The sequence below is a fragment of the Saccopteryx leptura genome, unplaced genomic scaffold, assembly GCF_036850995.1.
Source record: "Saccopteryx leptura isolate mSacLep1 unplaced genomic scaffold, mSacLep1_pri_phased_curated manual_scaffold_76, whole genome shotgun sequence".
NCBI lineage: Eukaryota > Metazoa > Chordata > Mammalia > Chiroptera > Emballonuridae > Saccopteryx > Saccopteryx leptura.
The window spans coordinates 58,747-73,661 of NW_027095758.1; the positions used below are offsets into that span (position 1 = coordinate 58,747).

A 14,915-nucleotide genomic window follows, 5' to 3' on the forward strand; every position below is an offset into this window, starting at 1 on the left:
CTCAGGTTTGAAACCCCAAGGTTGCCGGTTTGAGCGCAGCATCAAAGACATGACCGCACAGTAGCTGGCTTGAAGCCCAAGGTCACACTGGCTTGAACAAGGGGTCACTCTCTCTGCTGTAGCCCCTGGTCAGTGCACATATGAGAAAGCAATCAATGAACAACTAAAGTGTCGCAATGAAGAATTGATGCTTCTCATCTCTCTCCCCTCCTGCCTATCTGTCCCTATCTGTCCCTCTCTCTGTTTCTTGTCAGGAAAAAAAAAAAAAAAGAACTTGAATGAAAAGAGAAGCAAAGGCGTGCACACACACACACGCACCTGCTGGTGTCTGGGGTTTTAATTTTTAACTAAGCCAGAGGAGGGCCAAACTACTCTTTCAATGACTTTATTTCTTCAGCCTCGGGGAAATGTTCCGAGGCCAGAGCTGTCCTCCTTCTTTGGGACGCTAGCGCCCAGTGGTAGTGCTTGACACCTAGTTGCGGCCTCTCAGGACAAATCTATTCAGTCTGATAGCCTTTCCAGGACCCCCACAAATGAATGATCCGCACAGCCAGCTCCCTCCCAGGTGCAGACAAAGGGAAGCAGGGGCAGCTGGGCGCAGAGGGTTCTGGGCCTTGTAGTCCGGGTGCCGCGGCCGCGCAGGCGCAGTGCCGGGCTGGCGGCCGGCCGGCCAGCCGGGCCGCCCGCGCCATCGCTGGAAGTGTTCCCGCCCTGCTCTGCGAGCGCCTATCCCTGGTCCTCAGTGCGGCTGCCAGGTACCCGTCGCCCCGGGCGCCACCAGGTCCCGCTGGTCGCCGCCCCGCCGCCCCGAGCCCCTGCCCTGCGCGGAGCTGCCCGGGAGGGAGGCGCGGGGGCCGGGCCGGTCGTCCGCCCGCTTCTGCGCTCGGTGTCCCCTCGGCGTCTTTAGGGCGTCGGTGCCGCCGGGCGCGGGCCGAGCCGAGCCGGACCGCAGTCCCCTCTCCCCGCGGCGGGACCAGCCCGGGCGCCTGCACGCGCGATGGAGCAGAGCAGGTGGACCCTCTCCCGCCTGGGCAGCTCGTTCTACGGCGTTGGAAAGACTCCCCTTTTTAAAATACACATACATATACATACGTATCTATGTATCTATGTATGTATGTATATGTATGTATATGTCACTTTTAAGTCGCTTCTCTCGCCCCGACAGGACAGTAGTGTTGCTTTCCGTTGGTAAATGGTGTTCTGGTCCATCCATGGCTTGGGAACCACAGCAACGGGCAGCTTTTTCCGTTAGCCTGTGATACTTCTGGCCATGCTTGGCGAGACAGGTGGAAGTCACCACATCCGGAAAAGAATATCTAGGGAATTAGGACTCTGGGAAAAGACTAGCCTAGATAGACATCATTTGCAGTCGTCACGGCGTGTGGCCTCATGGGCTCGTCACGGCCGCTTTGTGTGGAGCTTAAGTTGACTTGCTGATGGTCGCATGTCCGCAGGAGCCAGACCGACACTAGTGGCTGTGCACAGACACTCTGGAATTTTACTCCTATTCCAAGGTCCTAGTCCGTATATGGAAATACGTCGTACTGTCTACTTGGAAAGTGTGGGAAAAGTAGGAAGAAGGGTAAACACAGGCCCAAGTCTCAGAGGTCTCAGAATTTGGCTTCCTTGCTTGCCAGTTTTGTTCTCTCTCTGTGTTATTTTACACGGTAGAGGTCAAACAGTATATTACATTTTAAATAGGATTGTTTATTCTGATACTAAAAATTAAAAAGATGTTTAGTGGCCCTGGCCGGTTGGCGCAGCGGTAGAGCGTCGGCCTGGCGTACGGGGGGACCCGGGTTCGATTCCCGGCCAGGGCACATAGGAGAAGCGCCCATTTGCTTCTCCACCCCCTCCTTCCTCTCTGTCTCTCTCTTCCCCTCCCGCAGCCGAGGCTCCATTGGAGCAAAGATGGCCCGGGCGCTGGGTTTGGCTCCTTGGCCTCTGCCCCAGGCGCTAGAGTAGCTCTGGTCATGGCAGAGCGACGCCCCCAGGTGGGCAGAGCGTCGCCCCCTGGTGGGCGTGCCGGGTGGATCCCGGTCGGGCGCATGCGGGATCTCTCCCTGTTTCTAGCTTCGGAAAAATACAAAAAAAAAAAAATATATATATATATATAAACTCTCAAGATCTGCAACGGCAAGAATCTTTTTTTTTTTTTTCTCAGTGCTCCTGGGGTTACTCTCGTGTTCTTTAGGGAAGTCATGCTTACTTATGTGTCAGGATTCCAATGTGGTGAGTCTGAGATTTCCAAGGCAGAATTGGTTTTCATGACTTGTTTCTCATTCTCAGATATGTCTTTGTAGGACTCCACTCCATCTCGAGAGGAGAACAGAGAGGAGGAGATAATGGCTGCGATGGTGTCTTCAGCTGGACTTCTGGTGAGTTTGGGGTTTCCTTATCTCTGATCTGCTGTCTGGGTTTGAGGACATGTCTTTTCCTGAAGCCTTGTGACTTGTCTGCCTTACCCACACCTCTTCTGGTAACTGAATCAAATTGTTGAATTTGTGAGTAAAGGCTGTAACCTATAGAAAGATTCACTATACATATTGAACCAAATTTCCAGATCTTTCAAGAAATGTTGGGGCTATCTTTAGATACAATAGGCAATCCGAGAATTTTACTTACGTTGTTAAATTTTTATTGTTCCCAGGAAATTTCAGTTATTGATAGGGTAATAAACTGGTATATTTTTCAGCTGGAAAATTTCATTCAGGAAATTTTGGAAAAAAATATGTACACACAGTCACACTCTTAATTCATAGGGACCATTCCCCTTGTGCCCACTCTCAGTGACTTCCACTTTTTTACCTGTTAAGAAGTGATCAAGCTTAATAGATGACAGGGAGAGAGATGTTTAAGACACAGTGCTTGGCTGTAGGAGCTTACTTCTCATTGAAGTAAGGCAGACAAAGGGAATAGCTACATCGTTTGTTTAGATAAGTAGCGGTTGCCTAGCGATATAGTAAGGATGGTGAGCGCTGTGGAAGGAAGGAAATGGGACAGTAGTGTGGGCTAAATGCGTCAAGGGAAGCTCCAGACGATGGTTAGGAGGGTGTTTAGATTGAAGCTCGGATTGAATTACAAATGGGATTGAAAGCCGGGAAAGCATTGGGGAAGGTACTTCAGGTGAGAAAGGGGTTCAGGCCAAGGCTGCGCAGCGGAGTCGTGAGTGCGCTAGTGACTCCAAATGGGGAATGAAGGATAGGACTGGAAATCAGATATTTCAGCTGAGTCTTTTCACGTTTCTCTGAAGACGTGAAAGTGTGTGTGGAGGAGTGTATTTGAGATGGGTGTGAACATATTGGAAGCTGTGTTAATCAGCGGCTTTCTGAAATAGCTTCAGAAGAAAGGTAACAAATAGAATTTGTCGTAGTGTGGCAGGTGGTTAGACAGACGTGAGCAGAGCAGACTGTAGGCCAGACACAGAAGGCCACCAAGATGCAAAACTCCAGGTGCCTAGCAATAGGCAAAGCTGGGAAAACAGGGACCTCGCCCCCAGTGTGGCACCGTTGTTCCCGCAGCTGATCGTGTGGTTTAGACCCCCCGGCTCTCATATCGCTGGTCGTGGAATTCGGACCCTCCCTGCCCTTTCTTCCCCTGGCATATCAGTAGTCACGTGGCTTTAGACCCCCTTCGAGAAGGAACAAACGAGAAATCCAGACACTACTGCTCAAGCATTAACACCTAGAGGTAACATCTAGTCCTCAAGTTGTGTTTCAGCTCCAAGCCCCCCCCAAAAAGCAAAGCAGACAGAGGAAAGCCACGGCTGACCTCAGGACCAGCTGCCTTGGTGCTGACCGCCCAGTGGAGAGTACCACCCTGAGAACACACCTGGAGAACACACCTGGGGAACACACCTGGAGAGCACACCTGGGGAACACACCTGGGGAACACACCCGGGGAACACACCTGGGGAACACACCTGGAGAACACACCTGGAGAGCACACCTGGGGAACACACCTGGAGAGCACACCTGGGGAACACACCTGGAGAACACACCTGGGGAACACACCTGGGGAACACACCCTGAGAACACACCTGGGGAACACACCTGGAGAGCTGAGGAGTGTTCTTTCGAGCTCCTCCCTTGGGACCCCCCTTAAAATTGCCACTCTTAAAATCCCTCAGGACGGAGGTCCCAGCACTCTCCCTCTGGGAGTGCACTCATGACTTCCCTTCCCTCATCTCTCCTCCTCTTCCCCAGGGGCGTTTCCATCGCCCCCTATTTCTCCTGAGCTCTGAAGGGCCCCCCGAGACTCACAACCAGGGGAGCCATGGACAGCGGCAGTTCATCCGGGGCCCACCCCCTGAACCTGTCTCCCAGGCCCCCTTTTCTCTGACTTTCTTCCTGCACAGCCAGTAAATTCTTCCTTTACTGGCTACACTTTGTCTCGATTGAATTCTTGCTCTCAAGAAAGACAAGAATCGCCGTCTCGTTCCCCTGTACCAAGAGTAATGACCCATAACCTGTAGTAGTGTAGTGATCTTTCTTTCTTTGTAGCCCGGATATATAACATGTAACCAATCCTAAAAGCATACCCTTGAGCCCTGACCGGATAGCTCAGGTGGTTAGGGCTTCGTCCCTGAAGCACAGAGGTTGCCAGTTCGATCCCCGGTCAGGGCATGTACAGGAGTAGATTGATATTCCTGTGTGTCTCTCTCTCCCTTCCTCTCCTGCTAGAGATCAATAAAATAAACAAAGAAAAAGAAACATATCCTTGAAAAGAGTAATAGAAAACAAATATCACTGTTATTAGTAGATCCAAAGTATCTGGCCAGCATTGGCCTGATCAAAGCCACTCCTAATCATCAGAGATTGACGTCGCGTCATTGTACAAACCTGGGAGGGGTTTTTACAACATTTTTCTCAATGAAATTTAAGTCAATACTTTTAACCATATTTTTTAAATGGCACAAAATTTAAAACTGGTAAGTGCTACTATAAGGCATAGTAAAATTTCATTTCATAAAATCAGGCCCTCATAGGATATCGTTTCTAAGGTTTGGAAGAAAACAGTCATACGAGAGGTCCCAGAAAATATTTCCTGAGTACTGAGACATGCCACCTTCCCAAACACTAATAATTGAACTGCAGAAAACAGGGTATTAGTTGCTTTTGAATATTATTCTTAAGCAAGAATAATACTTTGTAAGAATTAGATTTCATCCCCATATGAAAAAGAATTATATAGCATCTGAAGATCCCTTAGCTAAGTTTAATTTTGTTTTGTTAAGTTCTGTGTTAAAAGCGTCCTTTAGACCCTGTGCAGTTATACCTTTCTCAATCTTGTGTGTTTGATGAAAGGAGATTACGATTGGATGTTACTATGGGACCTTGATATCAGCCCTAATAAGACAGTAAAGAAGTCATCCCCCATAAACCACGTCCACGGTGAGCTACTGCGCTTTCCGAGGCTCTGCTGTATTGGCACAGGCAGCCTGTCACTGAGTGATCTTGCCCTGTATCCCTCGGAGCCCTGAGGGCCCCCAGCCAGATGAAGATCTTCATCTTTGGGCAGGAGAGCCCGAGGTGGTGAAGGTAATACTTCCCACCGCGTGTAAGGAAAATAAAGAGGACAGTTCTCTTCCTGCCCCTGCCTCTCAATGTTCCTACTTCATTGCAGGTTCCCGGTGAATTCCATCTCGTGTGATGGCTGTAGTAACCCCAGGGCTGGTAGCATCAATTTGTCACATTTCATTTTTCTCGATGGTGGCAGCCCTGATTTGGCAAATAGTCACATCATCGTTGCTAATGATCAAGTATCATGTATCACATAGTCTGACTCTTGATTCACATTGTAAGATCCGGTACCATTAAAATATCAAGAATACATCAACATCAGTTCCTATTCCTTAATAATATTTCCATTTTTAAGATGAGTTTGTTTAGATATTTTTATTTCATTGTATTTAAGTTTACTTTTTTATTTGTGAATACAGAATCCACCTGTTTATTTTTCAAGAAAAATATCAAAATCAGAAATGAATCAGTTGTGTTAAGAAAAATTTTTCAGGCCCTGGCCGGTTGGCTCAGCGGTAGAGCATCGGCCTGGTGTGCAGGAGTCCCAGGTTCGACTCCCGGCCAGGGCACACAGGAGAGGCGGAGGCGCCCATTTGCTTCTCCGCCCCTCCCCGTCACCTTCCTGTCTGTCTTTCTCTTCCCCTCCTGCGGCGAGGCTCCATTGGAGCAAAGATGGCCCGGGCGCTGAGGATGGCTCTGTGGCCTCTGCCCCAGGCACTAGAATGGCTCTGGATGCAACAGAGCGACGCCCCGGAGGGGTAGGGCATCGCCCCCTGGTGGGCAGAGCATCGCCCCCTGGTGGGCGTGCCGGGTGGATCCCAGTTGGGCGCATGCGGGAGTCTATCTGACTGCCTCCCCGTTTCCAGCTTCGGAAAAATGAAAAAAAAAAGAAAGAAAAAGAAAAGAAAAAAATTTCAGCTTCACCAGTGGATAGAACATCAACCTAGAACAATGAGGTCCCAGGTTTGAAACCCTGAGGTCACCAGCTTGAGCACGGGGTCACTGGCTTGAGCGTGGGATCATAGACATGACCCCATGGTCGCTGGTGTGAGTCCAAATGTTATTAGCTTGAAGCCCAAGGTCTCTGGGTTGAGCCAGGGGTCACTGGCTCGGCTGTAGCCCCCCTGTCAAGGCACATATGAGAATGTAATCAATAACAACTAAGGTACCACAGCGAAGAATTGATGCTGCTCGTCTCTCTCCTTCCTGCCTGTCTGTCCCTATCTGTTCTCTCTGTCTCTCTCGCTAAAAATAAGAAAAGAAAATAATTCTCATGGTTAAGTCTTTCATTTTTTACACAATTTTGTATATATTTCATATCCTGACCAAAGAAATTCCACAAAGTTCTGTGATTTCTTATTTGTGTTTTTCAGAGAGAGATCTTATAATATTCTTTATCAGTTGTCTGAATGATAAACTGTTTTTTGGTAAGCTGTATTTTATAGATTAAACTGAAAAAATGTTGACATTATGCATAAAGCCAGGGTTTTGAAGAAGAAAAGATGATTTGGGTGGAAAGTACTATGAGCTGTTATGAAATATTTTAAAGATTTTCTCAGGAAGGAGGAGTCCATGCTTTTGACTCCAGATGATATAGGAGGACCAGTATATAGAAAACCAGATTTGAATTGGTCTGAAAAAAAAATCCTACTATTAGGTAACACTAAAATTAGATTGGCCTCCTCTTGTGGTTTTAAGTTCCTGTTTCTAGGGAGAGTCATACATTCTCTAAGGGTTGAACTGGTTGACCTCCATAGTCATTGGTGATTCTGATTTCTGGAGTTCTTCTCCAGTTTTGTATGAATTATGCTGCCTAACTGGTCTTATTGTATAGGCCCTGGGTGATCACGGTGTGTTTATTTTAGGAGTCAGTGACATTTAAGGATGTGGCTGTAGACTTCACCTTGGAGGAGTGGAGGTTGATGGACCCCACGCAGAGAGCCCTGCACAAGGATGTGATGCTCGAGAATTACAGGAACCTCGTCTCCCTGGGTAAGGGTAACTTCAGTGTTCGTGTAGCTGCCCGTTTGACCGGGTTTGCTGAACGTACAGAGTCTCCAAAGTACTTAACTGAATTTTGGCACTGAAATTTCATAAGTGGCCCTGGCCAGTTGGCTCAGTGGATATGGACATCCCAGGTTTGATTGCGGGTTAGGGCACACAGGCAAGCGACCATCTGCTTCTTTTCTCCCTCCATCTTCCCCTTCTCTCCCTCTTTTCCTCACACAGCCAGTGGTTCAATTGGTTTGAGTGTGGCCCCAGGCACTGAGGATAGGTCCACTGGAGCACAGCAGCTTCAGGTGCTAAAAATAGCTCTGTACTGGAGCATTGGCTCCAGGTGGGGTTGCCAGGTGGATCTCGGTCAGTGCATATGTGGGAGTCTGCCTCACTATCTCCTCTCCTCTCATCTAAAACAAACAAAAATATTTAAATAGCCACATGCAGCCATTCACAACTGTATTGGACAGCATTTCTCTAGAACTCCACTTTCCGCAAGAGATTAGGAATTAAGACTGAATGTGGCAGTAGTTCTTGCTCATAGGAACAATAAAATCCTACTCATTTCTCTCTGAACAGGGCTTGCAGTTTCCAAACCAGACATGATATCTCATTTGGAGGATGGAAAAGGACTGTGGGTGGTAGTGAGAGAAACTGCAAGAACCCCCTGTCCAGGTAAGCTGGTAAGAACCAGGCAAGCTGGTAAGAACCAGGAAGGTGGGATTTGTTCCATGGATGAGTCAGAGCACGTGAAATATTTTGGAGAGTATCTTCTCGTAGCTATCTCAGAGGAAAAGGTTCTCCCTCTTTCTCTCTCCCTGTTCCTCCTCCCTCTCTCTTTCCTCCGGTCTCCCTCCATTTCCCTCTTTCCCCTTTCCCCCTCTCTCCGTCCTCTTCTTTTGGTTCCCATCCCACCCTACATTGCTTTCCAGGATTCATTTTTATTTTAATTATTGTTCCTTTATTCCTTCTTCATTCAAACACGCATAAAATATCTCTTTCAGCTCCAGTTAAATTGTCTCCAGTTAAATTTACATTTTTGTTGTTGTTTACCATTATCTGAAATCTTTTTTCTTTATTTTTATGAAAAGGCTTTCTTGAGAATCATCACTGATTTCTTTAAAGCTGAGTCTACATGGTCATTATTTAACTTTATCTATAAGAATGCTGGAACTTTGGGGTTCTTAGATAATTGAGAATACAAGCAACCTTGGGGGTTGCTGACAGTCCCTCAGATTTAGGTTTGCCTCCTGGGTGGTGGTTTTTTTAAGGTTCTATTTATTGATTTTTTTAGAGAGAGAGAGAGAGAGAGAAAGGCAGGGGGAAAGGAGCTGGAAGCATCAACTCTAGTAGTTCCTTCTCATATGTGCCTTGACCTGGCAAATCTGGGGCTTCGAACCGGCGACCTCAGCGTTCCAGGTTGACGCTTTGTCCACTGTGCCTCCACAGGTCAGTTTCCTCCAGGTCCTTAACTAACTGAAAATACAAAAAAGAAATCAGTTGAGAGTCAAAATACCATATTTACTTAATCAGTGTTTATTAAACATCTATATACTGTGAACTGGGTAAGTGTTTTGTGAAAAGGCGTGTATGCAAAGCAACCCTCAAATGCCAAAAGATTCGAGCAGCCGCAGAAGGAAGCAGACAAGTCTAAGTTGTCAGTCTTAATAGAGGACTCATAAAAACACAGCCCTGGGCAGTAGCAGGACAAGAAGAATCCTTGTCCCATTCACCACCCCAGACCACCTGTTATATACCCCCCAGGAAATGGATCTGCACTCCAAAAGGAAGGCAAAGTGATCAAGGGGAACAAAGGGACCAGATTGGGGGGAATACCAGGGAGGGCACCTTGCCCAAGAGGAAGGATTAATGGTGGTTCCTGATAAACCTGGAGTCTCTGTACACACTTATAGCCCACCTGGGGGGAAGGCGAGAGGGTCAGGTGTTCAGGAGGATTTGTTTTCAAATGGAGTCAGCTATCTCTGCACAGCTAGACGCTAGACCTACAGCAGTAAGATGGACCAGGTCCCTGACCTCGTCAAGGTTAATTTCTTTTTTTTTTTTTTTTTCTAAGCAGCTCTTTTTTTATATATATATTTTTATTTATTCATTATTTTAGAGAGAGGAGACACAGAGAAAGAAAGAGACAGAGAGAGGAAAGAGATAGAAAGAACAGGGGGAGGAGCAGGAAGCATCAACTCCCATATGTGCCTTAACCAGGCAAGCCTGGGGTTTTGAACCGGCAACCTCAGCGTTCCAGGTTGACGCTTTTACCCACTGCGCCACCACAGGTCAGGCGTCAAGGTTAATTTCTGAGAAATACTCGGTAGTCAATAGGTAAGTAAACAAAAGCAAGCTAAATAGTGGTTACAGTAACTTGAGCTCTGAGATAACTTGGGGGTATGAAAGAGTAACTGGGATGGGGTGACGCTGCCTCCTTCAGACAGTGTGGTCAAGAAAGGCTTCTAAGGAGGTGACGTTGAAACTGGAACGTGCCTGACCTGTGGTGGCGCAGTGGATAAAGCGTCAACCTGGAAACGCTGAGGTTGCCGGTTCAAAACCCTGGGCTTGCCTGGTCAAGGCACATATGGGAGTTGATGCTTCCTGCTCCTCCCCCCTTCTCTCTCTCCCCTCACTATAATGAATAAATAAAAAATAAAAAATAAAAAAAGAAACTGGAACGTGACGGATCAGAGGAGCCAGCCCTGGGAAGAGGACAAGGGGGCGTTCCAGGCAAATAACCTGATACAGACAAAAAAGAACTGTGTTCTAGAAGGAAAGGGAGCTGCTGAGATTGAGCGTGAGGAGGAGACTGGTATAGAATAAGTTAGAGCACAGGACACTGCCTGTGGGGATTTGAAGACGATGGTAAGGATTCTAATCAAAGTGGGTGTGAAGACATACAAAGATTTTAATGAAGGAATTTTACTTAATTTAAGGGCATAAAGCAAGTCCGTAATCAGTTAAGAGGTTGTTAACAATAGTCTAGGCAAGAGGTGATAGTACATTTGATTACGATGATGGTAGAGATGAAAAGAAAGAAGTGGATTCTAGTTAATTTGCATATTTAGTTTATTGTGATGCCATTCGTAACATGCATATGTGTTACATTGTTTTTATATATCAAATTATATATATTTTTTACTCTTTTTTTTTTGTATTTTTCTGAAGTTGGAAACGGGGAGGCAGACAGACTCCCACATGCGCCCGACCGGGATCTACCTGGCATGCCCACCAGGGGGCGATGCTCTGCCCAGCTGGCACGTCGCTCTGTTGTAACCAGAGCCATTCTAGCACCTGAGGCGGAGGCCATGGAGCTGTCCTCAGTGCCCGGGCCAACTTTGCTCCAATGGAGCCTTGGCTGCGGGAGGGGAAGAGAGAGACAGAGAGGAAGGAGAGGGGGAGGGATTGAGAAGCAGATGGGCGCTTCTCCTGTGTGCCCTGGCCGGGAATCGAACCCGGGACTCCTGCACACCAGGCCGACGCTCTACCACTGAGGCAACCGGCCAGGATCAAATATATATTTTTAAGAGAGTAAATTAAAAGTAGACTTTGGGCCTGGCCAGTTGACTCAGAGGTGGAACATCAGCCTGGCGTGTGGATGTCCTGGGTACAATTCCCAGTCAGGGCACACAGGAAAAGCACCTATCAGTTTCTCTACCACCCCCTGTCGCTTCTCTCTCTCTCTTCTTCTCCTGCAGCCATGGCTGGATTGGGGCAAGTTGGCCATGGGCACTGAAGATGGCTTTCTCAAGTGCTAAGAAGAGCTTGGTTGCTGAGCAACGGAGCAACACCCCAGATGGGCAGAGCATCACCCCCTGGCTGGCTTGCTGGGTGGATCCCAGTTGGAGCACATGCAGGAGTCTGTCTCTCTGCCTTCCCAATTCTCACTGAATTAAAAAGAAAAAATATTTGAGAGACTTAGATTCTAGGAGAATTAGATTACTATGAATTAATTTTTTAAATTATTTAACTTACTGATTTTTAGAAAGAGAGGAAGGGGCAGAGAGAGACAGAAACACTGAACTGTTCTGGTGTGTGCCCTGATCAGGGATCTAACTAGGAACCTCTGTGTATTGGGATGACACTTTAACCAACCAAGCTATCCGACAGGGCTGGATTTTTTTAATAGAGGAAAACCTTGAATTTATTACTTTGGTTCTTGGCTTAACCAGCATCCCTTTATTTTAGGTTCTTCTTTCTAGAAAAGAAGGCCAATCTGCAAACAGGTGAAACCACATATTCACTGTCAGTCCAAGTTCTCTTTTTATTACTCAGTTTAGTGAGATTCCCCCCAACTAAAGAAATGCAGTCATTTAATTTTTCTTTCTCCCCTCCCCAGATTTGGACACCAAACCAGCAACCAAGAATGCTGGACGAACAGAAGATATCTCTGAATGTCTGTCCCAGGAGACCATAGTAGAGAAACTCACAGAGAAGGGTCTGTGGGGGTCCAGAGTGGGAGGACTGTGGAAGAGGAGTGACAGGATGTTGAGACTGCAAAACAGTCAGGAGAGGAAGAGCCAGAGAACAGTCACACACAAGAGAGTTTCCACTGCTCAGCGAGGTGTTCGATTCAGGTCTGTTTTCTGTCCAGAACCAGGAGTTATCACAGAAGAAATCCAGAGCAGATGCCAAACACATGAGGAAAATTTCACAGAGAATTTAGATTTCAATACAGACACCCATTTGGGAAAGAAAAATTGCAAGGATACAAACAGGAGCAAAGCCACAAGGCCTACTTCAGAACTTACTTTAGGGAAACAACCCTATAATAAAGAAAAACCCTTTCAGTGCACTACATGTGAAAAGGCCTTTCGCTATAGGTCATTACTCATACAGCATCAGAGAACTCACACTAAAGAGAAACCTTATGAATGTAATGAATGTGGGAAAACATTTAGCCAGCCTTCGTATCTTAACCAGCACAAAAAAATTCACACTGGAGAAAAGCCCTTTAAGTGTTACGAATGTGGGAAGGCCTTTATTGCTTCTTCATCACTTATGGTACATCAGAGAATTCATACTAAGGAGAAACCTTATCAATGTAATGTCTGTGGAAAATCTTTCAGTCAGTGTGCACGCCTTAATCAGCACCAGAGAATTCAAACAGGAGAGAAGCCCTATAAATGTAGCGAATGTGGGAAAGCTTTTAGTGATAAATCAAAACTTGCACGACATCAAGAAACCCACAATGGAGAGAAGCCCTACAAGTGTAGTGATTGTGGAAAAGCCTTTAGGAATAAGTCATATCTTAGTGTACATCAGAAGACCCATACCCAAGAGAAACCATTTCAATGCAACGAGTGTGGGAAATCCTTCAAGAATACCACGATTTTTAATGTTCACCAGAGAATTCATACTGGAGAGAAGCCCTTTAGATGCGATGAATGTGGAAAAGCCTACAGAAGTAATTCAAGCCTTATTGTACATATAAGGACTCACACTGGGGAAAAACCCTACGAATGCAATGAATGTGGGAAATCATTCAATCGTATAGCCAATTTCACAGAACATCAGAGAATTCATACTGGAGAAAAACCCTATAAATGTAGCGAATGTGGGAAAGCATTCATTAATTATTCATGCCTTATGGTCCACCAGAGGATGCACACAGGAGAGAAACCTTACAGATGCGGTGAGTGTGGAAAGGCTTTCATGCGTTCTTCATCCCTAATCATACACCAGAGAATTCATACTGAAGAGAAACCTTATCTGTGCAGTGAATGTGGCGAGTCTTTCAGAATAAAATCACACTTAACGGTACACCAGAGGACTCATACTGGAGAGAAACCATATAAATGTACTGACTGCGAGAGGGCGTTCACCAAAATGGTAAATCTCAAAGAGCACCAGAAAATTCACACTGGAGTGAAACCCTATAAATGCTGTGACTGTGGGAAATCCTTCAGGACTAAGTCATACCTTATTGTCCATCAGAGGACCCACACTGGAGAAAAACCGTATAAATGTAGTGAATGTGAGAAAGCTTTCACTAACACATCACAGCTTACTGTGCATCAAAGAAGGCATACTGGAGAGAAACCCTATAAGTGTAATGAGTGTGGGAAGGTTTTCACAAGTAACTCAGGATTTAGTACCCACCAGAGAACACATACTGGAGAGAAACCATTCAAATGTAATGACTGTGGAAAAGCATTTAGCCAGATGGTGCATGTCACAGAGCATCAGAAAATCCATAGTGGAGAAAAACCCTATAAATGTGATGTCTGTGGAAAAGCCTTCAGGCGGGGTTCGTACCTTACAGTGCACTGGAGAACACATACTGGCGAGAGACCCTATACGTGCAAAGAGTGTGGAAAAGGTTGTATCACTCTGTCACAGCTAACTCTACACTGGAGAATTCATACTGGGGAGCGGCCCTATAAATGTGAAAAGTGCGGGAAAGCCTTCAGAACGAACTCAGACTTTACTGTGCATCTGAGGATGCACACCGGAGAAAAACCCTATAAATGTAACGCATGTGGGAAGTTTTTCAGGAGCAGCTCCAGCCTTTCTGTACATCAAAGGATACATCAGAGAGAAACTCAGTTAATATAGAAAACAATAAGTCATTTATACAGATATCCGCTCCACAAGAAAAGCTGTGATCTGTATATTTAATGAATGTGGGAAAAATTTTAGAAACAATTTGTGTGATATACAAAGAAAAGACACTCCATAAATATAAGAATGTGGAAAGGCATTTAATCACGTTCAGTCTTAGAAGTTATAAGAAAATTCATAGTAGAGTACAACAATGGACAGATTCAAACCTTCCAGCTTTCATACTTTATTCAGTTAACAGATGACCTTTAATGAATTGCCTGTATATTTTTGCCTATTTTTCTATTGGTTTCTCTGTCAAATAAATCTGGAGTTGCTCTGTGTATATTTTAGATACTCATCCTTTGTCATGTGTGTTGCAGATGTTTTTCTTAATCTAGCATTTGTCTTTATGGTTTTTTATGTAGTAAAAGAAACCACTGCATTTTTATTTTTATAGTAAAATATTTTGTCCATTTTTCTCTTTTTTTCTTGATTTACCATTTTAGTTAAAAGGGTCTCCTTAATTCCTAGTTTATACATAGTCTCCTAAGTTTGTTTCTAAAATTTTGATAATTTTTTTTACACTGAAGTCTTTAACCCATCTGGACTGGAGGGCGTTGGTAGGAGTGCACCTCCAAATGGCCATTAACCTGTGACAATATTAGGAACCTAAATAGTACTCAGGGAAATGCAAATGAAAACATCCAGTGAGCTGTCACTTCCACTTCCTGGAGTTGGCAAATGAAGAATCGTTTGCTAATGGGGTTTGGGAAATGTGCACTCTTACCAAAAGGTTATGTCAACTTGTACTTCCACGAGCATTCCAATTTTTAAAATACCTAATAT

The 14,915-nt window shown here is 45.6% G+C and overlaps 1 protein-coding gene across 1 annotated transcript; it reads left to right on the plus strand.

Moving 5' to 3' along the window:
- The first annotated feature begins 653 nt into the window (after positions 1-653).
- ZNF624 (zinc finger protein 624) lies at positions 654-14,507 on the plus strand. Its single transcript, XM_066358167.1, has 5 exons — positions 654-755; positions 2,304-2,378; positions 7,388-7,514; positions 8,100-8,195; positions 11,863-14,507. The coding sequence occupies exons 2-5, from the start codon at positions 2,346-2,348 to the stop codon at positions 14,079-14,081; spliced, it is 2,475 nt and encodes an 824-aa protein (XP_066214264.1). The 5' UTR covers positions 654-755; positions 2,304-2,345; the 3' UTR covers positions 14,082-14,507.
- The last annotated feature ends 408 nt before the right edge of the window (positions 14,508-14,915 follow it).